The 26,957-nt window shown below is 41.3% G+C and overlaps 2 protein-coding genes across 8 annotated transcripts in view; one reads left to right on the forward strand and one right to left on the reverse strand.

The window, feature by feature from the left end:
• Positions 1-2,142: 2,142 nt before the first annotated feature.
• HDDC2 (HD domain containing 2) lies at positions 2,143-24,570 on the forward strand. Of its 4 annotated transcripts, XM_074333537.2 has the most exons (8): positions 2,143-2,297; positions 3,517-3,638; positions 5,258-5,360; positions 10,651-10,719; positions 18,896-19,034; positions 22,971-23,089; positions 23,506-23,542; positions 23,638-24,570. In XM_074333537.2, exons 1-7 carry the CDS (start codon positions 2,214-2,216, stop codon positions 23,524-23,526), a joined length of 657 nt encoding a protein of 218 aa, XP_074189638.1. In that variant the 5' UTR covers positions 2,143-2,213; the 3' UTR covers positions 23,527-23,542; positions 23,638-24,570. The 4 variants fall into 4 exon arrangements, with proteins under 4 accessions (XP_074189638.1, XP_088651598.1, XP_019585047.2 ...); XM_088795472.1 differs by having other exon boundaries at positions 2,155-2,297; positions 23,506-24,570; XM_074333539.2 differs by lacking the exon at positions 2,143-2,297 and adding an exon at positions 3,339-3,376 and having other exon boundaries at positions 23,506-24,570.
• A 1,500-nt stretch (positions 24,571-26,070) lies between these two features.
• The window catches only part of TPD52L1 (TPD52 like 1), an 80,637-nt gene continuing 79,750 nt past the window's right edge, over positions 26,071-26,957 (reverse strand). For all 4 annotated transcript variants that reach the window (XM_019729490.3, XM_074333533.2, XM_074333532.2 and 1 more), the window contains one exon: positions 26,071-26,342. In XM_019729490.3, the coding sequence (XP_019585049.1) occupies positions 26,217-26,342 (126 nt within the window). In that variant the 3' untranslated portion in view covers positions 26,071-26,216. The remainder of the gene's footprint in view (positions 26,343-26,957) is intronic.

Below are 26,957 nucleotides of genomic sequence, written 5' to 3' on the forward strand. Positions count from 1 at the left end.
ATTGTAAGCATTTTCTCTTTGGATATATAGACTATGGTTTCTTAAGCTCAGCGCTAGTGGTACTTTGCGCCGGATAATTCTTTGCCCTGGGAGGTTGTGTGTGCATTGTAGGAATTTTAGAAGCAGGCTCACTTGATGCACACATATCCCCACTTTGTGACAACCAAAAATGTCTCCAAATATTGCCCAGTGTTTCCTTAAGCAAAATCATCCTGAGGTTGAGAACCACTGATATAGACCAACTATTAACCTTTTTATCTATGAAGCTGTAGCAGGCAGAAGCGGTATTTCTTCCTAGGATGTCTTAAGGGGGAAAAGAAAAAAGAACTTGAATTTTGGTCATACTTGGTCTCTATTCTTTAGTCAGTTCCTAAAGTGTATTCATGAGTATCTTCTGGGCAAATGTTTTCAGATGTATCCATTGCTATCTTATTGCCCAGTTCTTTACATAAATAAAAGTTTACAAAAGCTGTTTCACACATAGATGTCTTCAATTCCACAATGATAAGAAGTGGGTATGAATAACCAGTAAACTAGGAGTATGGTGTCTTGTAAAGGAAGATTTGTAGGAAGACAGGCCAGAGCCTCAATTCTGGCACCACTGTGCATTGGTTATGAAAAGTTAAGCCACTTCTTCAGCTTCTGGGCAACTCAGTTTTCTCATCTGAAATGTGTGATTATGAATATTTTACAGGGAAGTTGGGAGAATTAAAATAAGGTAAGATATGCAACAGTATATTTTGCCAGATATACTGATATACTGATGCCAGTATATCAGTCAGTTATAGCTTTTGTTTGTTTTTTTATAACTGCAAGACAAGAGCTTTGTGTACTACACTACATTCCTTCCTTCTTGAAGAATTTTCTTCATTTGGCTTCCAGGACACAACTATCTCTCGTTCTTTTCCTACCTCACTGACTGCTTCTTCTTGGTCTCCCAAACTCTAAATGTTGGGTTACCCCAGGGCTTAGGCCATAGACATCTTTTTTCTTTATCCGCTCTTTCTCGTCAGGTAACATTAGCCAGTTTCATGGTTTTACAAACCATCTTATATGGTGATGACACAAAAATTTTACCTTGCCCCTGACCTTCAGATTATACCTTTATTAGGATCTCTAATGGGTATCTCAACATGTCCTAAATGAAGCTTCTGATTCTTACCCTTCCCCACAACCTATTCTTCTTGCTGTTTTCACCAGCTCAGGAAATAGTAACTAACTCCATCCTTCCGGTTGGTCAGGCCAAAATTTGTGGCATCATCCCTGACTTTTTTCTTTCTTTCATAACCTATGTTCAATCTGTCACAGACCATGTTGGTCCTACCTTCAAACTGTATCCAAAGTTCAACATCTCACCACCTCCACTGCTCTTATCATGGACCAAACCATATAATTATGTTGGTAGTCTCCTAGTTGACCTCCCTACTTCTCCCTTGCCCTATATAGTCTTGTCTCAACATCACACTCCTTCAGTGTGCTTGTCAACTAAATGCCCTTAAAAACTGGTACCTTTGACTGTTGATGGAATTAAGACAAAGTTGAGACAGACGCTGACCAACTTTTTGGGGAAGGGCATTCTTCAGCTTTTAGGGAGGTTGTGGTTTTATCCTGGGATTTTCACTCCCTAGCCCATTTATGTCTATTTCCGAAGTTCTTGGCTATGACTAGCCCCAAAGTCCTGCCGGCAGTTTTGTCATTCTTAATTCATTTCTCCCCTCCAAAGTACTTTCCTTGTTCCTCTGTTTTCCCACCTTGAAGTAGAGGTCCTTATCTTTTCCCCAACAAGACACTGAGTACCTACAGGGCAAGATTTTGGTGCAATATGGCTTAGCCCTCCTCCTCCAAACACACACAGGCTCTAGGCCCCTCCCCTGGAACTGCAACCTTTTTAAAAGTTTGATGGATTTCAGCGAATGGAGTTTAGCAAACAAATAATGAGTGCCTAGTAGGTGCCAAGCATTGTATCTACCATGGATGCATGGATGGTACCACGCTCAAGGGGCAGCCAGCAAGGCCAGGAAGGGGCAAGACAGGACAGGGGGGTCTGGGAAACCCAGGGTGAGAGAAGGAGGAAGAGAAATGAGAAGAAGGTCGGGGAGGGGGGAGGGGGGGAGGGGAGAGAGGGGGGCGGGGGACGAGGAGGGGGAGGGGGGACAGGGAGGAGCTTCAGGTGGCCGCGCGGCCTGCTCCGCCCTGTCCGGATCTGTGGCCACATGGCTTCGGCCTCTGCTGCTGCCGCGTCGGGCCGCGGGGCCCGGAACCTGCTGCAGTTTCTGCGGCTGGTGGGACAGCTTAAGGTGAGAGGGCGACGGCGGGGTGTCCGGGGCCGGGGCGGGCCGCATGGGGAGAGGCCTGTGCGGCCGCGGGGCTACGAGACTCCCCGCTCTCCGCTGGGCCTTCACCGCCCTCGGCATCCCCGGGGCTCGGGAGAGGAAACACCCGTGGGTGCTGTGGTGCGCCCGGACTGTAGGCGGAGGAAGCGAGCCGCGGTTACCGAGCGGCGGGGCTGCTAGGCCGACCCCAGGCCGGGTGGGTCTAAACCGCAGAGCATCCCGTGTCCGGAGGCGAGCACGGTGCTCGGCCAGGGGCCAGCCCAGGTGGCCGTTCCGGGGGTTTCTGGGGAGTCGCGGGCGCGGTGACGGCGGGACCCTCGGCCCTGGCCCGGGTCTGCCCTTTGGGAGTCACGACCCCGCAACGGGGCGGGTGGGGATGGGTTTCTGAGCAGCAGGTGGGAAGATCAGAACACACGGGTCCTGCAGATTTTAAGTGGGCTGCTCAAATCTGCCTCACACTTCCTTCCACAAGTAGCAGGACTTTGACATTACATTCCTCTGTGTGTGTGTGTATACTGTGCCTCTCCCTCCTCTGCCGCCCCTTAGTGATTTTGCAGAATTTCTCCACGTGCAAAGCAGATTATCTGTTTTATGCTGCTATCGCTAAAGTTTATGAAAGTCTTGAGAAATGGAGACTTCAGAGGAGAAAGGGCAGTCTCACGAGATCACGTTATGATCTGAATAAAAAGAAGAGGCATGATTGCTGGTAGCATGGAGCGGTTAGAAATGCCTTTATCCCTTCTGCTTCAGAACGTGGAAGTCTGTCACTTGTACCAGTTCAGAGCTTTCACCACAGTATTTTCTACTTGTGTCTGTCTAATGGGGTTGTTTGAAGGCAAAACTTTCCAACTCTTGTAGTTCAGAAAACTAATCTACTATTTTGTTTTTATGTCTAAAGGACTTGCATGTTCTGTAATTTACATATCAGTAACAGAGTAACTTGACTATTGGACTTTTGTATACTGGTGAATTATTCCTCCCCCTCTCTCTTTCTCATTCGCTGACTTCACTCGTTTAGTTGATTACAGATATCAATCATTTTGGTTAGTTAAGTGTTTTCTTAATATGTTCTGAAACCATTACCCTATTTCTGTGCCTTATTCCCTGGGCTTACGTTGAAGAGCATAGCAAGTAGTTAAAATATTTATTTTTATAAACTTCTTTTTGTGCTTCATTTTTTCAGAGAGTCCCACGGACTGGCTGGGTGTATAGAAATGTTGAGAGGCCAGAGAGTGTATCAGATCACATGTACAGGATGGCAGTTATGGCTCTGGTGACCAAAGATGACCATCTGAACAAAGACCGGTAAGCTGGGAACTTTGGTGCTTGGTAGGGTCTCTGGTCTATGATGATGCACTGCTTTTCATGACTGAGGCCTGTGTCAAATTCTTGTAGATTAGTTTCATATATCAAGAAACAGTATTGGAGGCAAACCATAGAGATTTAGGATGTGGGAAGGGGAATGACGTGTGTTGATTGCTTCTGTTATTAATTGTACTCTGGGTTTTCTCTTGGCAAGTGAAAGAGCCTGCCTTGGTCTTAAGGCAACGTAAGTGTGGTATGAGGGTTTCAAGGGCCTTTGCAGGTGAGTGTGTTATGTGTAAAATTCTATGATTGTATTAGTACACTGTGTGCTTTTATCTAGCCCCTTTTAATGAATAGTAGCACCCACCTGTGAGGTGACATTTTGCAATGATATGTACAAGATGTAACTGAGAAAGAGATATCCTCTCTTCCTTTGATCAATCGACCGTGTTTAGAATGCTTTTTGAGCACAGGTCAAAGTTTCCTAGCAATATAAGACAGTAAATAAATCCCAAATGAATGACACAGGCCCAAAGTGGCTTCTATAAAAAGTACAAAATAAGTTACGTTAGAAACTTAGCATGATGTTCTAACAGGAGAGATCACCTGTTCTTGGGTGATCTTATTGGAGGTGATAGAATCCGAGATGAGCTCAGAAGGGTTGATTAGGCAGAGAAGTAGAAGAAGGCACAGCACGCAGAGGGAAGGGCATAGAAACCAAAGCCCTGATGGCAGGAAAATACATTGAAAATGATAGGTAAATCAATTTAATTGCATCAAAGGTTGTTTAGGGAGTCTGAGAATCCCTGTACCCTGTAGATAATGTGGAGCTGAGATTTGTGCCATAAGTACACGTGTCGAATGGAGATAAACCTGAGTAGTCGGTGATTTGAAGTGGATGAGAGAGAGACTAGGTGGGGAAACCTAAGAAGAGTAGGTTAGGCCTGTACTGTCTTGGTAATAGTAGGAATATGAAACAACTTGGCCCTCTGGGGCATTTATCTCATGACCCGCCTTCATTGATTTTGATGATGATTATCCTAATTATGAATCATTATCACTAAGAATCATAGCCATTTTTTGAATGATCAACATGTGCCAGGAACTTAAATTATCAAATTTAATTTTCATACTAACCTTATGAAGTATATTCTTTTTTATATAGATGATAAAATGAAGGCTGAGAAAACTTAGCATTTAAAGAAATTACGTAACGTGGCAAAGGTCACACAGCTAATAAAATGTTTCCTGGATTTAGCCCCCATCTGTCCAACTCTGTTCATTTCTCTAGAAAGGGCCTCATTTTGATATCTAACTATTTTATTGAGGAAATAATTATTTCTGAATTTTGTGTCAGTAAGTAAATGCTATAACCTGATTATCTCCTAGCTTTGTAATCTGAACTTATCAGTCTTTTAAAGTGATATTTGAGAAAGCAGCCATTTAAAAAATAAAACACAGGCTAACAATTTCCCCTGCACTCTCATGTATTGTGTTGAATATTATCTAGCAGTTTTGATTCAGAACTTTTGAAGGTTGGTAGAATATAATTACTTTAGAGAAGAAATTTGTAGTGAATATAATTCTGTGTAATTATTCACCATTTCTTGCCTGGTCAGATGTGTACGCCTAGCCCTGGTTCACGATATGGCAGAATGCATCGTTGGGGACATAGCACCAGCAGATAACATCCCCAAAGAAGAAAAACATAGGCGAGAAGAGGTCAGTGTTGACTCTTGACTGTCCAGGAGACCACCAGAAAAACCTGTTGCTGAAGCAAAGCTAAGTTTATCAGATCTGTTGGAGTCAGCGCACCACTTTGACAGTCTCAGTGTCTCAGGAAGGGAAGGTCAGGGGAGGCTGTTTATAGAGTTTTAGGGTCTGGGGTGGAGGGTGTTTAGGTGGATCTTAGAAGATGGGTAACTGGCTGAGACTGCATAGAGTTAGAACACGGTAGCTTTGGGGTGGTGGCACTGGGGAGGCAAAGTCTTAAAGAGACTCTCGAAAAGTAAGCCCTTAGTGTTTCCTCTATTTTGGGTGGTTTGCTATCTTATCTTCCAGAAGCAGGGATTTCCTGGAACGAGAATGAATTGGTTTTTGCTTATCCTCAACCTTATTTAACACACGAACAGGAAAGTATGCCTGCTCTCAGGGAGGGGAAACTGTGTTGGTGTCAGTTCTCATTAGTATGTGGGCATAGATAGCACGGCTTTCATTAGAACAATGGAGATAGCTGGAACTTGGCGGAATTCTCCATGTGAGTTATGCTCTTTGGAGAAAATTTCTATGTATTATAATTATAATCATTTTTATAATATCATTTGGTGAATTTTAAATTAGTCATTTAGTGGTCAGAAGTAAAGAAAAATATTTATGTTAGTAAGGAATGAACAGCATCAGTAAAATATTAAATCTGTTACCAATTTGGCCTCTAAACCCAGAGGCCAGGACCAAAGAGGAAAACATATTTGAAGGAGAGGCTGGAAAATCCAGGAAGACTTTTTTTTTTTTTTAAATAATGCTAAATGGCTGGTTCTCAATTCAGGGATTATTGCAAGCTACTTTTATTATAGGCCAGAGATCCTAAATTGTTAAGTGGACACATCCTTTATCAAGATGGTTTAACAGGGCAGATGGCCTTAAATAGCTGTTCTCAGATCAGCAGCATTTTTGCCTTTCTAGAGGCAAGAAAATCCACAAGGAATCCCAATTTAGGAGATCCAACACATTCTAAATTACGGGAATAAGAGGAATAGTGTAAGGAATGTGTTCTTCCAAAATGCAAGCCCAGAATACAGGCTCAGCATCATGACAGCCTGTAAAAAGGGAGGAAACTAAGGAAATGTTTCTCTGTAGTTTAGACTGTCGTCGTGGGGTGATCACTTCATAAAGTATATAAATATCTAATCACTATGTCGTACACCTGAAACTAATACACTATTGTATGTCAACTATACCTGAAAACTAAATTAAAAAGAAAAAATCTAAAAAGATTAAAAGCCATTCTTAAAAAAAAAAAAAAAATTCCTTGCTTGATTGACAGAATTAATTTAAAAAGAAACCAATTAGCTCAAGATACTGAGTTACAGAAAGGAATTAGCCCTGAACCAGAGGATGATGCTATGACATAGAGGAAAAGAAGGGGAAAAAACCTCCTCAATTATACAGCTCAGTTCAGGATATATGATAGTTTTGTTTGGTGGTAAATCTGGACATTGTGGAGGAGAAACCATATACTGAAGTACCAGTGGGTAATGAAAGACCTTAAAGTGACACAGAGGAAGAAGAAAAGACAAGCTGTCCCTATGTAGGTATATAGTGAATATGAAGCTTACCCCACAAAGAAGCAAGTCAGAAGTTTCTGAAGAAAAAAGAGTCAGTAGGAAGGATCTCCAACCACTGGAGGTGAAGGACCTACCACTGTCCTGACGAGCTGAGTCCTGGTCCCCATGGAGGGGCAGAGAGGGGACCGGAACCATCAGAGAGTGTTGTTGTTTTCCCAGGCATGTATCCTGGTGATGATGAAAAACGTTCCTGGCCTCATTAATCCTACTGGATGCTGCCCACTCCTCCTGATTCACAGGATAATTAATAACTTAATCAGAAGGGACAGAGGGAAACATCTTAGAGAGCCACAAGGTCTTGGATAAGAAACCAAAGGCTTGGTGAGTGCTGATATTAAATCCTGCTGCTGGCTAGGATTTGGGAACAGAGAAAGTTTTGGGAGGTGAACCATTCTTTATGCAGAGGGTGTTTATGAGTAAGATACGGATGTCTGAATCATGCATTCAGATAATTAAATGAGGGTTTCTTGGCTGAGGTGGGATGCACATAATGAGAACCGGAAGCATCATTTGCCCAGAGGCTGGCTGACGACTTCAGGAAGGCTTTCAGCTGAAGGAGGAGGGAGGAAAAGCACTTGATAAAACCTGGAAGACTGGCTGTTTTGGAGGAGAACAGGTGTTAGGATGAAATGGAGGATGAAAGCATACAAGGGAAAATTTAGGGTCCAAAAGCAATACTTGTAGTGTGATCCCCCTCCTACACAGGATAAAACATACTTTATATTACGTACAACCTGAGTTTGTAAAGGATGCCTGGTCGAGATCATCAGGAACTGGTGGGATGGAACTTGAGGCTGGAATACAGCAGTGGCAGGTTATTATATTGCTTTGCAAAGGGAAAAATGTACTAAGATGGAAGGAGAGTCAGGGTATGTATGTATCTGTGAGGGTTCAAGTTGCAAGAACCGAGAGTAAAAGAAGAGCCAAACTTTGTTATGAGCTTGAACCTGGCAAGATGGAGAAAAGGAGAAATACAGCGAACATTTTACAGATTGCTTAGTATGTGCCAGATAACAAACACTTCATATACATTACCTGTGACATCCACACAGCAGTGCTTCCAGGTCGGTAGCATTACTAACCTCATTTCCCAGATGAGAAACCTGAAGGACAGGAAGGTGAAGGAACTTGTTCAGGGTTCCACAGCTGGTAAATGATGAGCCAGTTTCAAACCCCATCTGAATCTATCGCGTGTAACTAACTCCTGCCCTGTGCGGCCTCCCCAGTGATGTCTGAACGATGACAAATGCTTTCTGGGTCCTTGTCGCATAACTGACACAAGACGTTTGCTGAAAGCTTCATTCAGCTCAGGACTTGAGGCATATTCTTGACAGGCTTTGCTAATAGGAAGAAGCTAGGGAAATTATCACTTTAAATCTAGGTGTGAAAAAGGCAAAACAAGTATAGAAGAGAGAGTGGCAGGACTCACCCTCAGGAAGGAAAAGTCTGGCATCTTCAGATGGACCTCAGCAAAGTTGGTTCAGAGAGTTCATGGAAAAAGGTGGGCAGGCATCTGTGGCATATGCTGCCAAACAAGGAATCTCGACTACCTGAGAGGTCTCAAAATGCAATTCTGATTGTATCGTAACAAATGATACCATGGTGTTTAGATCCAGAAAATTGTTGCTCAGTTTCTGGAAGAGAGTAACAACAATTATCTGTTCTGGGTTTTTTTTTGTGTGTTTTTTTTGTTTGTTTTTTTTTAATGGACATGATAATTTTAGTCAACAGGAAGCTTATTAATAAGTCAGTAATTGGATGTGATCTCCAAAAAGCCAGTTCAGGCTTAGGTTGCATTTATAGAAATATAGTGTCCAGTATGAGGAGGCTATGGTTTCATTCTGTTCTGCTGTGATCAGACCACACATCAGTAGCTACATTCAGTGCTGGGTACATCCCTGAAATGGAATAAAAAAAATCACTGTCAAAGCAGGACTTTTATGTTTGTGTTCTAAAAGTTTAGATTTTGACATGCCCACACATAATATGTTATTCATTTTATTCTTTTCAAACAAAAGCAATGGACAAACTTGTGTTTTGGAATAGTGGAAAGGAAGGTGAACTATTTATGAAGACAGCTTTAATTTTTGAAAATGCAAAGTATTTTCTCAAGTATTTCACCAAGATTTATGACAAAGAAACAAGGGAGATGCAGGTACAAAATCACCTAAATTTCCTACGTCTAACGGTGGTATGATGCTGCAGGCCATTCCAGGTGGTGAAGTTATACGTGCAAGAGCAGATTGTGGACACTGGCAAATACGTTTTGCTCTTGAAGTGGTTGTGTTCTATAACATGTTTTCCTCGCAATAATAAATAAATATACACACAGATACCCATTTTTATTTTTGTTGATTTTCCCCAGTTCACTTTTTGATTTTATATAAGATCTTTGCCACTTTTATATAACCACTTTGTCAAAAGCGATTTTTACAACTGTATTCTTAAGGACCCTAACCTCTGGTTAGAACTGAAGCAGATTAAGAGTTGTAGGATGAAGATGGTCAAGGGATTTGAAGCCATTTGAGAGTAACTTGCCACAGACCTTATCCCCTCAAAATAGGATATTTTAGGGCACCAGACCAATACAGAAATGAAGGAAGTGATGGGAAGGAGGGTGGCTCCTGGAACGTCAGAGATGAGAAACAAGTACCAAACACCCTCCACTCCCTCATTCTCGCTTACCCGCTTCTCTTAGCGTTTTGCTCTTGCAGGTTTCTACTTTTGGCTTCTCTCCCAGCCTCTGCTGGACAGATCATGCAGATGGCTCCCGAGTGACTGGTTTACGATACATGGCTATTCCTTGGACCAATCACTGGCCACAAGAGATCCTGGCCCCTGGATCACTGCCCACCTGTTTGAGCTTGTGTTTGTGTGAGAGGGAAGAAAACACGAGATACGGGGTTAGGTACAGTGGAAGAACTACAGGGACAATTTTCAGCTTGATAGAAGAAGGTACTTGCTGTCAGTGCTACCGAAAGCCCATTTGGCAGTGTCGTGAGGTGCTAGGTTCCCACCACCAGACATGTTTGTGGCGGGAGGGCAAGAAGTGTTCAGTGATGCTGTTGAAGGGTTCAGATGCTACATGGATGGTTTGGCTAATTACCCTTTAGCATCCCTTTTCAGCCTGTGAGTCTATGAGCCTACACGATGCTGTCATGTAATTTCCTTTATGTTAATGACAGCTGCTCATTTGTGTGGTGCTTTACATTTTGCAATAAAAACATTGATAGAAAATGAAAATAGAATACAAAACATTTCTTTGAGCTTGGTAATTCAAAGTTATTTTCCTATTCTCCCCACTCTCGGGTTTGTTTTGAACTCTAGTACGTAAGATTATGATTGAAATGTATGTGGGCATCTTGTGACTTATCCACAAGACGTAAAATCCTTTGCCTCATTTCTGATATTTGTATAACCATCTCACACCTTCTTTTTGTCCTTTTCCGTGTGTGGTGTGCTGCAGGCTCAGTGATGAGCTTCACTTATTTACTTGACACTTATTTACTTAATGTACACAATTGCCCTTTTTGTAAGCCATAAATATTATCCAATATTCTGCTGCCCCTTTGGAAGTTATTTGTAAGAGCCCTTTACTTAGCTTCGTATATGTATTGTTAACTTAGATAAATGCGAACATGATTAAAATAATGATTTTGATATTTCAGGAAGCTATGAAGCAGCTGACCCAGCTTCTCTCAAAGGATCTTGGAAAGGAGCTCTATGAACTTTGGGAAGTAAGTCTGTATATGATGGGTTGCTTTTTATTTATTGTAACTGAATTTATATGCCTTATCAATGTTTTAGTTAATTCATATTATCTTAACAAGCTGTCTCTAACTTACCATTTTCAGGTTTGTGTGTGTTTCTCACCTTTCAGCTGCTGTAGGAATTTCTCATGAGTAATCGAAATTTTTCTTCCCTCCAATTTCCCCGTTTCCCTTCTCATCATAATGCCTGGTATTGATCTTGACTCACAGCCCCTGGATTTCCTGATGCATTGCTCTCACCTCCAACCCTGACAATACCTTAATTTCGAACTTCTCGCTTCCAGAATTATAAGACAATAATTTTTTTTGCTTAAGCCACGCATTTTGTGGTACTTTTTACAGCAGCCCTAGGAAACTAACTCATTTCTCTCGCTCTCGCTCTCGCTCTCGCTCTCGCTCTCCTCTCTTCTCTCTCTTCTCTCTCTCTCTCTCTTCTTTCTCTGATACCACTGGTATTGTGCAATGGATACTTTATTATAGTCTTACCTGTTTTTTAAATTGTTTCTGTTTTTTGTCTCTATGGCTTTTACTATATCTGTTGGAATTTTATAAAGTTAAAACTGAAAGAAAACCATTTCCAACTCCTTTATTTTGTGGATAAGAAGACTAAGGGCTGAAGTGCCTTACCTTGCCCAAGGTCTCTTAGCTAGTGGGTGACAAAGCTCGGCCACAAGCCCATCTCCCTAGTTCAGCATTTTCTTTATGTCATTATGCTGTATGTTGGTTAATTGAACAAGCATTTATAGTTCTAGTGTACTCATGATACTGTGTCAGCTACTTATTAGTAAGAGACTCTTAGATTCCAAGGGCTGTTGTAACAAGTTACCACAAACTTGGATGGCTTAAAACAACAGAAGTGTATGGTCTCACAGTTCTGGAGGCTACAAGTCCAAAATCAAGGTGTCGGCAGGGCCATGCTCTCTGAAATCTCTAGAGGAGGATCCTTTCCTTGCCTCTCCCTATCTTTTGATGAAAGTCTCTTTTAGCTTTGGCATTCCTTGTCCTGTAGACACATTGCTCCAATCTCTGACTCCATAGTCAGATGGTGTTCGCCCTGTGTCCAAATCTGTACCCAAATTTCCCTCTTATAAGGACACCAGTCATTGGATTAGGGTCCATCCTAATCCACTATGAATTTATCTTCATTTCATTACAACTGCAAAGGCCCTATTTACAAATAAGTTTGCATTCGTAGGTTCTACGTAGACATGAATTTTGAGGGAACACTATTCAACCCGGTACGCTGTCTTACATTAACTTAAGCATTTTTATAATTCATGTCCAATATTCAGTATCAGATTTGGTTCAAATACTGGTTCCTCTGTTTACTAGCTGTGCAATCTTGGGATATTTTAATGAACCTCTCTGTACCTTAATTTCCTTATCTACAAAATGGCAATAATAATAGTATACTTGTCTTACAGAGTCATATGGCAATCAACTTAATTAGCATATGTAAAGCACGTAGAATATTGCCGGATGCATAGTAAGCTCTATTTTTCTTGTCTCCAATTTATATGTTCTGATTTTGGTTTAAGAAAATAAGGTCTTTCCATACCCATGGAACTTAGAATAGTACTAATAGAAAATGCCAGTTGATTGATTTCTGAAATGTTATTCACAGCTATTCACCACTATAAATAGCTATCAGCCCAGAGGGTCACATCTGTTTAAAGCAATTAAACATCCTTGATTATAATTTATCTCTCGCCATAGAAGTGTGAAATCAAATTGCAGCAAGGCGAGAGGAAACATTTTCATTTTTTTTCTCAAATTACCACAGAAAGAGGCCTATCCCATCACCTGCATTTCACTTTGAAGAAATAAATACCCCTTTGCATCCCTGGGCATAGCAGGAGTTGCTCCCCCTACCCCCCTGTGCCCAATGCCTGGCACACCCACCTGCCCTTGCACTGCCCCCCCCCCCCCATTTTTCCTCCACATTATCTGAAGTTCAGTCAGCTGGAGATGCAGTCAGGTTCACAAGAACTCTTTAAAACCTGTCTCCCTGTTCTATCCTTTGAAGTACAGGTACAGTATGTTATTGTAGAGTTTAATGCAGAGCAACAGGATGCTGGGTCCTGGTGGGAGAGTTACTAGGAGGAGGGAGAGCGGAGGATGCAAGAGATGAACTTCATATACATGTCAACGTTAGTCAGGGCCAGCCTTTCCCCAAGGGAGAGGGAAGAAAGTTTTCATCTTCCTCTCCTTTGCTCCCCTTTTCGCTTTAGTCCTCCATTTTCAGGACCTAGAACCTGCACCTCTTTCCTGCTTGAACTCCTGGCCCTTCTGTTGCTCTCCAAAACCCCAATCCGAGTCATGTCTGTCATCTGTCTCCCTCGCCCACCTGATGGCGGCAGAGTGCTGATGGAGGGACCCTCCCATCCCCCACTTAGGAACTGGAGTCACCACCCCTCAAGGCTTCCGAGCTCTGCTGAGCCTCAGAGCTGCCGCACCTCCTCAGTGGCACCCAGTCACCTCTTTCTCTGGCTCAGCAACTGTCTCCTTGTTCAACCACCTACTTTGCCATTTCTCCCCCAACTTTATAGCAAGTAATCTTCCTTCTTTTGTCTAGACATGCTGTCAGATGGGAACTTTTTGAGCTTTTCGTGAGTCTTGTAAATATGTTCGCACAACCCGATTTTGAAGATTTTGAAATAAATCTCCTTGGATGCCACATTCCCCTTGTTCTCTTCATTGTCCACACTCCCCGTTTCCTCATAGCCCACCAGTGTGACTTAGCCTCACCACGCCCTGCTCTTGCCAAGGTCACGGTCTCCTCTGTGTGACTCCATCTAGCAAGCCCTTCTCTGCCACGTGCCACTCAACACCTTGGCTTCACAGGTGATGTTGCCACTCGTTATGGACGTTCTCTCATCCCTCAGGCCTGTGACATTGCTCCCTCCTGGTTTTCTTTGCGCCTTTCTGGCTGTTCCTTCTTCACGTGCTCCGCTTCCTTGGCCCATCTCTTCAGAACCTTGTTCCTCTTCTAGGGCGGTGTCCTAGGCCACCATCTCTTTTCTACACACTTCTTGTAGGCTTCAGGGACCACGTGCTGATCATTCCATGCGTTCTTCCGGAAAATCTTCCTCCTACGCTCCAGACTCATGAATCCAACAGCTCCACCTCAATAGCCACAGGAGCTATTAACAGGTTCATGCCCCACTCATTGTGGCCGTTTTTATTATTTTAAATCCTTTTCTTGAAAAGTAAAACACATACACTCACACAAAAAATAATGTATAGCATAGGGAATTCTTAAAAGGATAACTTCCTTATAACTACCATCCAAGTCAAGATTTGGCACTTTTGCTGTTTTTTCCCAGCAGCACTTTCTTATCCCCTGACCCCACGTAATCCTTCCCTTTCTCCAGAAGTAATCACTACCCTGATTTTCATAGTGATCACTTGAATTTATGGTTTTATCACCCAAGTGCTCCTCCCTAGATATTTTAGTTTGATCTTGCCCATTTTTGTAAAGCTTAATATGTCTTTTAAATGTCTTTTAATGTACAGTCTCTACCACCCACCCCAGCCCTCTCTTTTTCTTACAAGTTATCTGTTGAAGAGTCCAGACCATTCAGCCTATAAAGCTTCCCATTCTCTGGGTTTGGCCAGTTGTACACTCATGATGCAGTTCGTGTTTCTCTGTCCTTTTATTTTCTGCAGATTTGCAGCTGCATCCAGAGGCTGGATCAGGCTCAGGTTGTCCTTTTGGCAAAACTCGAGGTGGTGTCGGATTCTTTCATCATGAGGCTCAGAATGTCTGAGTTTTCTTGATCCTATATCCCTTAATCCTTTGGGGTTGTAAAATGGTAATCTAATGTTTTTATTTTGTGTTCAAAATGATTTTATTACCAGATGCTTCTTTCTCATCTACTCTTTGTTTACAGTTCATACTGGAAAGGTGTGAAAATGCTTGACTTTGACAGCTTCTTTGATAGCAGGAGTGCAGCATGTTCCAGCTTCATTCATCTTGACCATGCTCTGGCCAGACCTCCTGTTTTGTTTTTTATTTATTTTTAAATAGAAACTTTTATTTCAAGACCACAAGATGGACACTAGGGATGCTCCTTGCTATTAAGTTGGTTATTGTTTCTATACTTTTTAGTGAACAGAGCTAGCAGATATATACAGATATACCTCTATATATCTGTATATATCTATGTACCTATATCTATATATCTATGTGGATATAGATATATAGATATCTATGTATATGCATATAGCTATATACTATATATCTCATAAGTTCATAGTGATATTTCAAGTTCAGCACTACACAATTTTTACTTAACCTCTTATATATTATGTCGCATATCCTTTCTTTTATACCAGGAATCCTCGCTATAGGCTTTATCCCTTTTTACACATGTGCCTACTTAAGAATAATAATTGTATATACTACCATCGTCAATTCTGATTATTGAGAACAATTTAAAAAATTGTTTTATCTGTGCTCTGTCCATTCTCCCCCTATTTTTTTTTTTTTCCGGTTGTACTATATCTACATTGTCAATACATTTAACCATTACATACCGTAACCTTTCTCTTTTAAACCTCATTTAATCTTAGTTCTATAAGTACCTGTGTAGTGATGCTCAGCACCAGTCCTTAATGTTAGTCGCTGCCCAGTCATTCTGGTTTTCTGGAACTTGTTGTCTGGTAGGTTCTTCAAGAAAGGCTCACAGGAATAATATTCTCTAAATCTTGAATGTTTTTAAAAGTTCCTCTTCATTCTTTATACTTGAAGGTCAGTTTCGCTTGATATAAAATCCTGGGCTTCCAGTTGCGTTCCTTGAATATCTTAAATATGTTACTTCCATTTCCTTGTTTTCAAGCATTGTTGTCAAACTCTGATCATAATTTTACTTTCCTTACATATCAGATGCTCTTTTTGCATAGGTGTCTAAAGGAGTTTTTAAAGATTATTTTATTAGAATATTTCTTTGTGTTGGATATTCTGGGTTAATTATTTAGATTATTTTTTTTAGATAATTTTATTGGAGTGTGTCTTTGTGTTGGTTATTTGGGGTTAATATCCATTTTTAATATATACTTCCAAATTTTTTTTAATTTCAAGAAAAATTTCATGAATACAATTTTTGCTTTTGTCTTCGTTGGTTCATCTTTGCCTGTCTTCAGTATTTGTTACCTTTCAAATCTTTTATTATCTTCTTCATTTATTTTTGACTTTTAAACTTAACCTGCTTTTGAATGTCTGTTTTTTGTAAGGCGTTGTTTATCATGTTTAATTATCCGTGTTCTTTATTGCTTAATCTTCATTTCTAAAATGACTTTTTCTTTTATAGCTAATTGATTTTATGTTGCTCTTTTATCTTATTTTCTTAATATCTGTTAGTTCTTTTTGAAATACGTAGTTTGTTGTAGATTTGATCCTTTTAAAAAAAGATTGGGAATGTGTTTCTGATGTCAATTGTGTGTAAAGATGTTATTTTGTTCCCTATTCTCTGTCTTATGGTAAATCCATATGGAATCTGACCTCTGTGCTTTTCTTGTTGCTCATTTTGATACATATTAGTTTTACTGAACTTTGGGAAGGACACTGGTTCAGACAGCTTTTTTAACTTCACAGAGCTTCCTCCTCTGTTTTTTGTTTGTTTTGTTTTAATGTAGTGTTAAAAACATGGTGGCTTGCTTTCAGAGATTTCCTGACTTTGTGCCCCTTCCCCACTTTTATCTGGATCTTTTGTTTATTTCTATTGTCCATATCCCACTCAATTTTGATTCCATCCCTAGAATTTTCTCTTCGTGTGGCGCCCTGTCCTGGCAGGGAGCCCCAGCAGGCCAGACTGGCGAATTCACCAGAGCTGGCCTTAAATCAGCTGCTGTTGGAGTGGACAAAATCCCTCCAGTGTTTTCCTCTGTTCTTAAAATGTGATAATTCAATGAACACGTGTCGGCTCTTTGGAGATTCTCCTGTTCTTCAGTCCATCAGATGCCCTGTTGCTCCACCTGGCTTCCTGACAGACGCTGGTTGCACGCAGGGCTTATGGCTGGAAGTGGTTTGTCCCCACTCATGTATATTTTGCGATTCATGGTAATGTTATGTCCCTCAGTATTGTTATAAATGTTATCCACACAGGTTTTGGTTTTGCTATTTTTTGGTTCTCTCAAGGGTCTTTTTGTTTGTTTGTTTTGTGTGTTTTTTTGTTAGCTTCTGTTTTGCTCCCTATTGAATTACCCAAGCCAGAAACTAGGGAGTCACTTTTGACTCTCCCTTTAATTCCCTTTCACATTTTCGTTTGCTTCTTTATCCTTAACATTTCTCAAATCTGCCCCCTTTCCCCCATCTTCATTGCCACCCTCTTAGGTCAGACCAGATTCTCATAACTTCTCTGCTAGTGCTACAAAGTCTCAACCTGATTTTTCTGCTTCCAGTGTATCCATTTTCCACACTGCAACTAGAATGATGTTTCTGAAATACAAATCTGATCATGACAGTGACGTCCAGTCGCTGCAGGATAAGCTGAGACCCCGTAGCACAAGCCACAAGCGCATTCAGGAGCTGGCTCTTCCTTCACCTTCAGCCGCTTCTTGTTCCCCCTCCTCCCTTCAATACTTTGTCCTGCCAGTATTTGCAGTAAGTTCCCCAAAAATGCCGTGGCTCCTTTTACTTCTAGAGCTTTGTCTGCAGGGCTCTTCTCCCTGCTCTGCCTCCTTATTGGAAAATGAAATTGGGGAATCCCAGTATCATTTTTTGAGAGAAAAACCAGCAATTTAAAAGAAATATGTAATTTCACTAGAGTGTGTCATTTCCTACTGGTCTTGTAATCTTTTTTCTCACTTTCAACAGAGAAAAATCCTGGACTGCTATGCTTAGAGTATTCCATTTTTTTTTGTTTAATAATGAATTTAAATTTATTAACTATACATATATAACTATAATATAAATACACATTTAAATTAAATGAATTATTTCTAAGTGCCTTTGAAATAAAACAAAACGTATTTGGTTTCATACTAAAACTATTTCCCTGTACAATTTTAAGCTCTATCAAAATTCAAATAGTTGCTTTTTTAAGAATAAGACATTTAATAAAAACCCAAAAATCTTCAGTGATTCACATCCCATTATCCTGCCAAGAAAGCATGACAGGTTCATTATCTGAACACATCTGGGGTGGAATTACAAATGAGAACTTTGCAGGAAAACCAGTTGGGAACACTTTGGTCTTAATAGGAGAATGATTCTATACGGTATTAATTGGGGCTTGTGGTTGTGTGGCATGTGTCGTGCTGTAAGAAGCAGACTTCCTGTAGCTTCTTGTTTCAGATCTGCACTGAGGAGGGAGGGCAGTGGGAAGAGGAAAGGTAAAAAAGCTGCTCCTGTCCACTCCCTTCATCACCTCCCTGCTGCCAACACATGTGCACACAACACTGCATGAAGAATCCACAGATCCTGACTAGATCCTCAAGAGTCATAATTCAGAGACTTGATTAAATCCTTCCTATTTGGAAAGTAAGGACAGAGATTCCTAGTGTAAAGTGATAACCACAATTACATGAGAAAGCTAGAAATTCACTTAAAAGGGAAAAGGAAACCTGAAATTACCGTATTTTGCCATGTATAATGCTGTCCTGTGTATAATGCGCACCCACATTTTTGGCCAAACTTTCAGGGAAACGGAATTAGTACTACCCATGTATAATGCACATCCTTATTTTCCCTGACAAATTTGGGCAAAATAGTGCACATTATCTATGGCAAAATATGGTACATGGAGGAAGAAATAATTTGAGAAGCATGAGATGAAATATTAGCTTGAACTTAAAAAGATCCTACACCACTCAGGTGGATTAGAGAATAATGATCTTGAAATGAAGACAAGATACTGAACAGGAAGAAAAATGCTTGGAAGTGTCAATATGAACAAGTGAGACTTCCAAGCACCTGGAACATGTGAAACATGTGAAACTGAGCAGCACATCCTTCTTGTGTGGAGTGCTGATGTTAGCTGTAAAATTACAGGTGGAGCGTACCTGTGAGGGTCTGCATACCTGGAGAAATGTGGCCAATACAGGATGTGCTTTTAGCGGTGACTGATTTCAGGTTCCAGAATCGGAATTGCACCCTCTCATGCAGCCCTAATCATTCTGCTCTGATTGTCCCTTTACTTAGGAGTATGAGACCCAGTCTAGTGCAGAAGCCAAATTTGTGAAGCAGCTGGACCAATGCGAGATGATCCTTCAGGCCTCTGAATATGAAGACCTCGAGAACAAGCCTGGGCGACTGCAGGACTTCTATGATGGCACAGCAGGTACTCAATGCTACTTTTATTTCAGTTTGGCTTAATCCTAGTGTAGTGACTCACATTGCATTAGTGCACTGTTGTTACCCTCTTCTGACCCTTTCCTTCTGGAGCATCGAACAAAAACAATGGTGGGATTCATGGTGAGAAGTGGCCTGGCGCATGAGCACACTGCCACGGTGCAGTCTGAGTGCCAGGTTCACATTCACACCTGCTGGCTGTGTGCCCCTGGGCAGTCTCCTGCCCTCTCTGTGCCCTCTTTGGAAAATGGAAATCATAGTATTTACCCTACTTCAGTCATAGGTTGGTTTTGAGATTTAAGAGCGATAATGGATGTGAAAGTGCAGTATAATCTGTAAGTGCTATATAGATGGAAGGTCATGTAAGCTGGAAGTAGAAATAGAGATTTAACACAAGAAAACCCCAAATGGCTCTAGTCACCATACCACTGTTATTACAGTGCTTCATAGCACAGATCTGGAGTCAAACTGCTTGTATTTGAATCCTGGTTCTGTCACCGAAAATCTCTGTAACTTGCAGTAGATTACTTAACCTAGCTCTTGGCCTTAGTTTCCTTATTCTTAAAATGCAGGTAATTACAGAATCTAGTGTTATTTGAGGAGATAGTGTGTTCATTTATGTGAAGTGCTTAGAATAATACCTGGCAATAAGCCTTAGCTAACTTCATTTTGATAGTTTCCAGAGTAAAGCGCGAAGTACCCTGTACTAGTGATGGCTGGTGTTCGTATTGTTCCCTGGAGTAAAACTCCATCTCTTTTCCCTGGGAGCCCTTCAGGCTTTGCTCAGCCTCCATCTTTCCTCAGGGTATGTTAGAGACAGTCTTTCTGGGACCTCTCAGGACCTCATGTGGCCTCACCAAATAGAGTAAGGTCCCAGCTCACAGACGATGGTCCAAAATACAGTTTGCATGATAATGATGTTGGTTTGATTTTCCTCCTCTCTCTTCCAGCCCCATTACCTCTACTCTAGACAAGGTCCTCATTATTTCTGTATTGGACTGTTGTTATAACCCCTAACTTAACCTGCCAGGCTCGCTAGTTCATCCTGCATGTCTCAGTGTTTTCCTCCTTTGTAGATATAGATGTGATCACATCTTTGTTTTAAAAACTCTTGCAGCTTTCCTTTTCCAAAAAAAAATAAATAAATAAAGTAAAATCCTGACACTTTTGAGTGGCCTAAAACTCTCTGTAGTCTAAGGCCGCTCATCTCTCTGGTTTCCTCTCCTAATCCTCCCTCTCAAAATGAAGTGTTCCCTTCTTTTTGCCCAATCTGCACGTGGCCTAGAGATTGCCCTAGTGTTGTCACAGTCTGAATTGCGTTCTCCTTAATGATGTTCCTCGTTGGGTCTCTCCCCAAACCCCCACTTGCTTACCCCACCCTATAGTAAGCTATTTGATGGCCAAGACCAGCTATGTCTCGTCTGTCTTTGATACCAGTGGTACTCAGAGATGTTTGACTTAAGTTAAATGAGTAACGTTGTAAACCGGGGGTCAGTAAACTCTGGCCTATGAGCCAAATTAGCCTGCTGCTTATTTGTATAAATAAAGTTTTACTGAAACAGCCACCCTCATTCTTTATGAATTACCTATACTGCTTTTCTGCTAAGCAGCAGAGGTGAGTAGCTGGCAACACAGACCATATATAGTCATAGTTCACCACGCCTGAAGTATTTACTCCCCGGCTCTTGAGAGAAAAGGTTTGCTCACTATGTTCTAAGCAATGATTGAGTTCCATGCTAGCACGTTTCACCAATGGTATAACTAAAATACAAGTCCTGTTATGTGGTGCTTTGCATTTAACACTGTAACCTTTTATTTTGATACATTCACAATGAAAAATAGAAAATGAAGCATGAAAATAAGAGTATAATAAAAAATGTGGGAGCTGGAAGGGTCATCTAGCTTAAACTCCACATTTTACGGGTGAGGAAAAAACTTGAGCCTGGAAAGAGGGTGAGATGCCCATAGCTGAGTTGAGATTAAAATTCACTGCACTTTCCACTCTAGTGCATGACCTCTTTTAAAAAATTAATAAATACAAGTACTGTAACTGCTATAAGAAATGGTTTGTTATTGAAATAATGCTTGAAGAAAAAAAGAACAACACGAGTTTAATTAGAGACGAAGGTGTAGACTGCGACCAGTACGAGGGTTTTGAAGAGGACTTTCTTTGTTTGGTAACACTTCCATTTTTATTTCTCTAATTCAATCACAGCTTAGTGCTTTCTTTTTCTGTATTTTTTATGTGAAACCTTGTTTGTTGAGGAGCAATATGGAGGCCAGTGTGGCTGATGGGGGTGGATGAGAGGAGAGGGTGGGAGAGGAGCCCAGAGCAGTGGACTGAGGGCTGCAGGGCCTCACAGGCCAGCGCTGGACATTAGCTTGTGCTGAGTGAGATGGGGACCCCTGGGAGGAAGTGGGGCACAGGACTAATGTCACACGACTTGTGTTCTCAAAGGGTCACTTGTGCTGGAAACAGGGAGACCAGGTGGGGGCTATTGCCATATCCTAGTGAGAAAGACGGTGGTTTGGACCAGGGTGGTAGTGGTAGAACAAGTAAGAAGGGGTCAGATTCTGGCTATGTTTTGAATATAGAGTCGATGGGATTTTTGTGTTGCTTGTTTATAAAGAGAGTCCAAGGATTTTGGCTTGAGCAACTGGAAGAGTGGATTGCCACTAGATGGGGGAAGAGTGGGTTTGGGGGCAGAAATTCAGGGGTTCCCGAAAGCCAAGGGAAGAAAGTGTTTTAAGAGGGAAGGAGTGCTTATCAGATTGAGCAACGTGGAGCTACGTGGTGTCCTCAACAGGAGCAGTCGTGGTGATACGGTGATATAGTAACAGTCTAGCAGCATGGCCTTGACACGGAGGGGCAGAGGATGGCCTGGGATTAACGACGAGTGTGGAGCACAGGTCCAGACCTGGGCGGAGAATCTAGTGTGAGGGAAAAGAGCTACTATGTCAGAGGCCTGTAGGGCAAGGACGAGCCACGTGTGAGTTAGGGCCAGAATGAAGGGAACATTCAGAGAGAGGCTGAGGATAGGGAATACGTGGACCAGAGTTAAATAGGAATGAACAGTAAGCAACACAAGGCACTGGTAAGAACAGACAGGGAAGAGGGTGGTTTTAACATGCCCGTGCCAGCCGCCATCGACCTAACATAAGAGAGCTCGACCTTGTTGCCACCCAAGGCAGAATTCTAGGGATGACTGAGGAGCAGGCGACACAGCACAGTCAGCTGGTTTCAGGAGAGATGTTGGCAAGATACATGCTTGCGTTCCTGTTTGCATCCTGAATAACCCCCTGGATCTTCCTTCTAGTCTTTTTATATGTAGGTGCTCTGTTCCTCCAATTAATTGCAGATTCAGAATAGGCAGAGATTGTTTTCAGCTCTCTGGGCTCCGTCCTACGTGAGTTTCCCTGTAGTTTCTGATAGAGGCATTCAGAGGCTGTCTGGTAAAGTGTCTCCTAGCTCTATGAATCGACAGTTCTTTGCTTGATGCTCATCATTTTGCACAGTGGCATGCGAGATGATGGCGAATAAGCTCTGGGTGGTTCCCTTCGGCTCCTCTCCTAATTGGAAGGACGGACCTGGAATTGTGGTCTTCTGTGTTAGAGTGAAGCATGGGCAAGATCATAGAATTGAACCCCTGATGAACTGGAATGAAGCTGGAGAAATTGACGTGTTCTCTTGTCCTTATCTGTTTCCTGTCTTCTTGTCTTGTAGGAAAATTCAGTCACCCTGAAATAGTCCAGCTTGTTTCTGAACTTGAGTCAGAAAGAAACGCTAACATAGCTGCCGCCACCAGTGAGCCGTGTTCCTGAGTTGGTCTCTGTATTGTTGCACTTCTGTAACAAACTTTTTTTTTTTTTTTTTTCCATTTCATGGTACTGTGTTTTGCCACTGTTGGTCTGTTGATTTCCTCAGATGTGAATCTGTTTATTTTCAATTCCCTGGACTCCATCAAGAAACGTGATACAATTTGGACTATAAAAGAAGCTACGGTACCGGATGTGGTCTTGAAATGCGTGGATGAAGACTTGGGTGTGCGTGCCTTTTTATGAACTAAATTAAAAAAATTTAAAGACCTTAAACTTCGGAATATTTTTTGGAGATTTTAAATCATCTAATTTTGCATTAATACCCTACATCTACGAGGGCGAGATTCATTGAATGATAGAAAATTTAATTATGATTGCTTTTAAGAACAGATTATTCAGCTGACTTCATGAGAAGGATTCAGGAAAAAGAAGGGCGTCATGCACTCTCTCCTCAGATGAAATGGAGCCAGAGTTTTCACTTTTTCTTGCTTTAGGCCCCTGATTATAGACTTGTAAACCTGCTAACAGGTTCCTTCCCTTCCCCTAACCCCCAATCCTTTTTGTCATTTGATGATATAAATTGGGGCATGCACTTTCAAATGCCACTTGTCTTCCTCTGTTTTTCCCTGTCTGATTTACAGATCTTCAGACCTTGGTTATAAGAACATCTATCACCAGGTAAGAAACTTATACTAATAAGAATATTGCTGGGGGCACTGGGCCTTCTATAGGGAACACACCAGAAAAGGTTTCTTCTCATTTCTCTTTCATAGGATAAGGAATATGCCCCCTTGCCTTTAAATCCTGTACAATCATTGAAAGGCAAGGAAGGGGAAGGCTGTCTGTGCAAACCTGCTCAGTATTTTGGTGTGGAACATGATGACTCTCCCTTTAATGCAAATGTCATTTGCCATTTGAAGAAGGGCTTTCAGGCTGGCATAGTGAGAATTCTCGGCAGCGTTTCTTTGGAAACTGCAGTATCCATGGATACCCAATGTGCTGGAAGCAGGGCGCACAATCTCTTCAGCAGCAGCACACACGTGCACATCTAGCTAATCTGCACTGAAAAGAGCAGTGGCGGTCTGCATCCAAATGCTGCTGCATCATAGCAAGTCTGTAAACAGTGATAAATGGCTCAGGATCAGCAAAGTGTGATTATGGGAGATACGGTTAGTTGGAAAACAGAACTACATTACTCAGTATTTTGGAGACTTTTCTCCTGGCATGAAAACATGCACACAAAATAACCCCAGATAAGGTTCAAATATTTATAACCAAAAAATTTTCTGTGGCCCAGGAGTTTTATTTGGATTGTTTTGCCTTCTGTGGTTTTCATAAATTCGCAGTGAAACTTTGGAAGCATCTACTGGGTCAGACTTAATATTGGTCACTTAATCATTATCCCAGTTTTCCATTTACCTACCAGGAAAGTGTTCAAACAGCTGTAACCCTTCCTTACTGAGGTAATACCTTTAAAACCAAGACTACCTAACTAACAACAATTGATTTAATTATTCTAATTGATGATGTGGCTTATTCACACACATCTGAAAAAAGACTACTCATGTCATGGCCATTCTATCACTCCCAGATCAGAGTGAATAGAGTGAATAATTAAATACCTTTTCAATTATTTTTGGTGATTGAATATAGTTTTTACAAAGCTGATGAATGAAGAATGGTTTCAAATAAACAGCTAAAATATATTTGAAGCTCTGAGGCATGAACACTAACTTTCTTGATTGTTTTTCTATCAAATTTTGATACTGTGATCTCAGAGTGTAAGACAGACTACCGTGTGCGGGAATTGGTGAATGAAGAGATTTGTTTACAGTACCATAACTGCTTTTTCTAATACATTGCAGTGTGCTCAGTGTGATCAAAAAGGTGGTGGTGGTGAGTTTACAAAAGGTGGCCATTTCAAATGCACCAGGCAAGAAGTACAGATTGGGCACGGAGAAATGAGTACACATACAGCAGTGGGTAAGCAACATGGTCACAAGCCAGAGGGACTGGGTTTGGCTTCAACCAACAGGCTGGAAGGATAAATCAGGGAGAACGCCAATGCTCCTACTGGCATGGTTTCTTTGTCCACATTTGTCCACTCTGGTGCAAGCTTACAGACGCATAGCTCTCTCAAAGTCCAGGCCACAGAGATTATGTGGCCCTGAACCAGCTTGATTTTTGGTTAGGTGTACAGATTGTCCTGCTCCATTAATTATAGAATTTTTTAGATTAGCTTTATTTCACATATATCCACTTCTATTTAATAACAAATTAAAAATGAACAAACATTACATATGCTATGGATTACATGGATTATAAATATATGTGATAAATGTAAATATATTTAAATTGTGTTTGAGTTAGTAGGACTAGTCTGCATTTAAAAAAATGCATATATAGGATGCATCTCTGCTACCTAGTAATAAATGTCCCATTTAGAAAAGAGAAGCATATGATGTAGAAGGTACACATTACTGCAGAAATCTGATTATATTAATGCTTTTTTTCATTCATGTGAGCAATTTTATAAACTGGAAGGGGTTCCAGAACTCTGCTTGTCCCATTTTCTAGTTCCTGTATTCCCTTTGCAGGTATCCCTTACCTACTTAGTACTCGTTACCTGAATTAACTACTATTTCTATATAGACTAGAGAGAATTTTAGAATTGAAGATTGTTTTAGCATCCTAAGGTAGCCACGTTTATAATTACTTACATTTCCTCTCTTCTGTTCATCAGATTAGCAGAAGTTGAGTTAAAATAACGTCTGCAGAGTCATAGCTACCACCTTTTAAGGTCATCAGTAGCCCTGAGGACTTAAATTAAAACTTCAAAGTCATCATTAAAATCAATTATTTTAATTGCTTAAATAGACATGTAATTGATGTAGGTGAGGGAGATCACAAGTAATTTGATGAAATTTGCAGGGTCACCCCATTGCTGGAGACAGAAAGAGCTCCAAGTGGACTGACTGAACCGAAAGGGGGCGCTCACTCAGCCTTCACTCAGCTTGGTCAAGGAGTCCAAGCAAAAGTCAAAACAAATAATAGCTCATGTTTGGAAAACATGTTGAATTACAAAAAAGGAGAAGGGTCATGACGAAGTGTATGTGTACCTGCCCAAGTCAGGACATACTACTAAAAGCTGATAATCTATGAACACTGAAGTGTGATGGTCAAGTGGTCCATTATCAACACAAACAGAAATGGAAATCATTTTATTAAACTTTGTGGAGAGACCATTTGAAGAACAAGGTCAAGGTCTGGTTTTCCCAGTGGGATTTTGGTCTTCATATCTGGTGTGCACGGGCGGTGGCGAGCCTCTGGAGGTGGCTGCGGGCGGGTGGTTCTAGCACTGCAGTTCCTCCTCTGCGCGCGGGGTCTCTCCCCCCGAGCTCTGCGCGCTGGCGTGGGCCGTGGAGCTGAGCACCTCTTCAAAGCTGCCTCCGCCGTGGTTGGTTCCGCCTACTTTCGTCTGAAACCAGCAGAGACGCAAAAATGCAGTTAGTTCATTATTTCTGTAATTTTTTATAAGAGCGATTCCTTTCAAGTTCAGAGATACTTTTTTTCTTGAGAGGTGATGTAAACAGATGCAGAGAAATTAGTTTCCTTTAGCGGAGTGCTAGGATGTCATTCATACTTGGGTTCTGGGATTGGATTTGAAACTCATTTTGTACAGTTTTTACAACACTCTATCTCTTCTACGTTCAAGATTCTTAATTCCTTTCAGGAGCATAACCAGATCTGTGGATTTGCACCATCTACTCACTCACCCAGACAATCAATTTAATCAAATTGTAACTGGATTTTAGACATAGTCCCCTAATTTTACAAGTGTATGAATATCTTTAAATGACTTCATCTTAGGTTTTCTACTTGAGATTTAGCCCGCAGTCTGCATTTCTGACAAATGTCTCTTGAAAAAGCAGTAGCTCAACTTAACATGATTTCTGGTCTCTGCTTTGAGATTTGGAGATGAAGTTTTGAGCACTGGTCACTTTACAACTTCCTCCACAGCTGCCTTTATAGGAGGAATATCCCTTAAAATGCAAAGTTATGATGCTTTACGAGGCTCTCTTTTTGTGTAGGA

This window comes from Rhinolophus sinicus, chromosome 2 (genome assembly GCF_057876585.1).
Source record: "Rhinolophus sinicus isolate RSI-liver-muscle chromosome 2, RSI-T2T, whole genome shotgun sequence".
Classification (NCBI taxonomy): domain Eukaryota; kingdom Metazoa; phylum Chordata; class Mammalia; order Chiroptera; family Rhinolophidae; genus Rhinolophus; species Rhinolophus sinicus.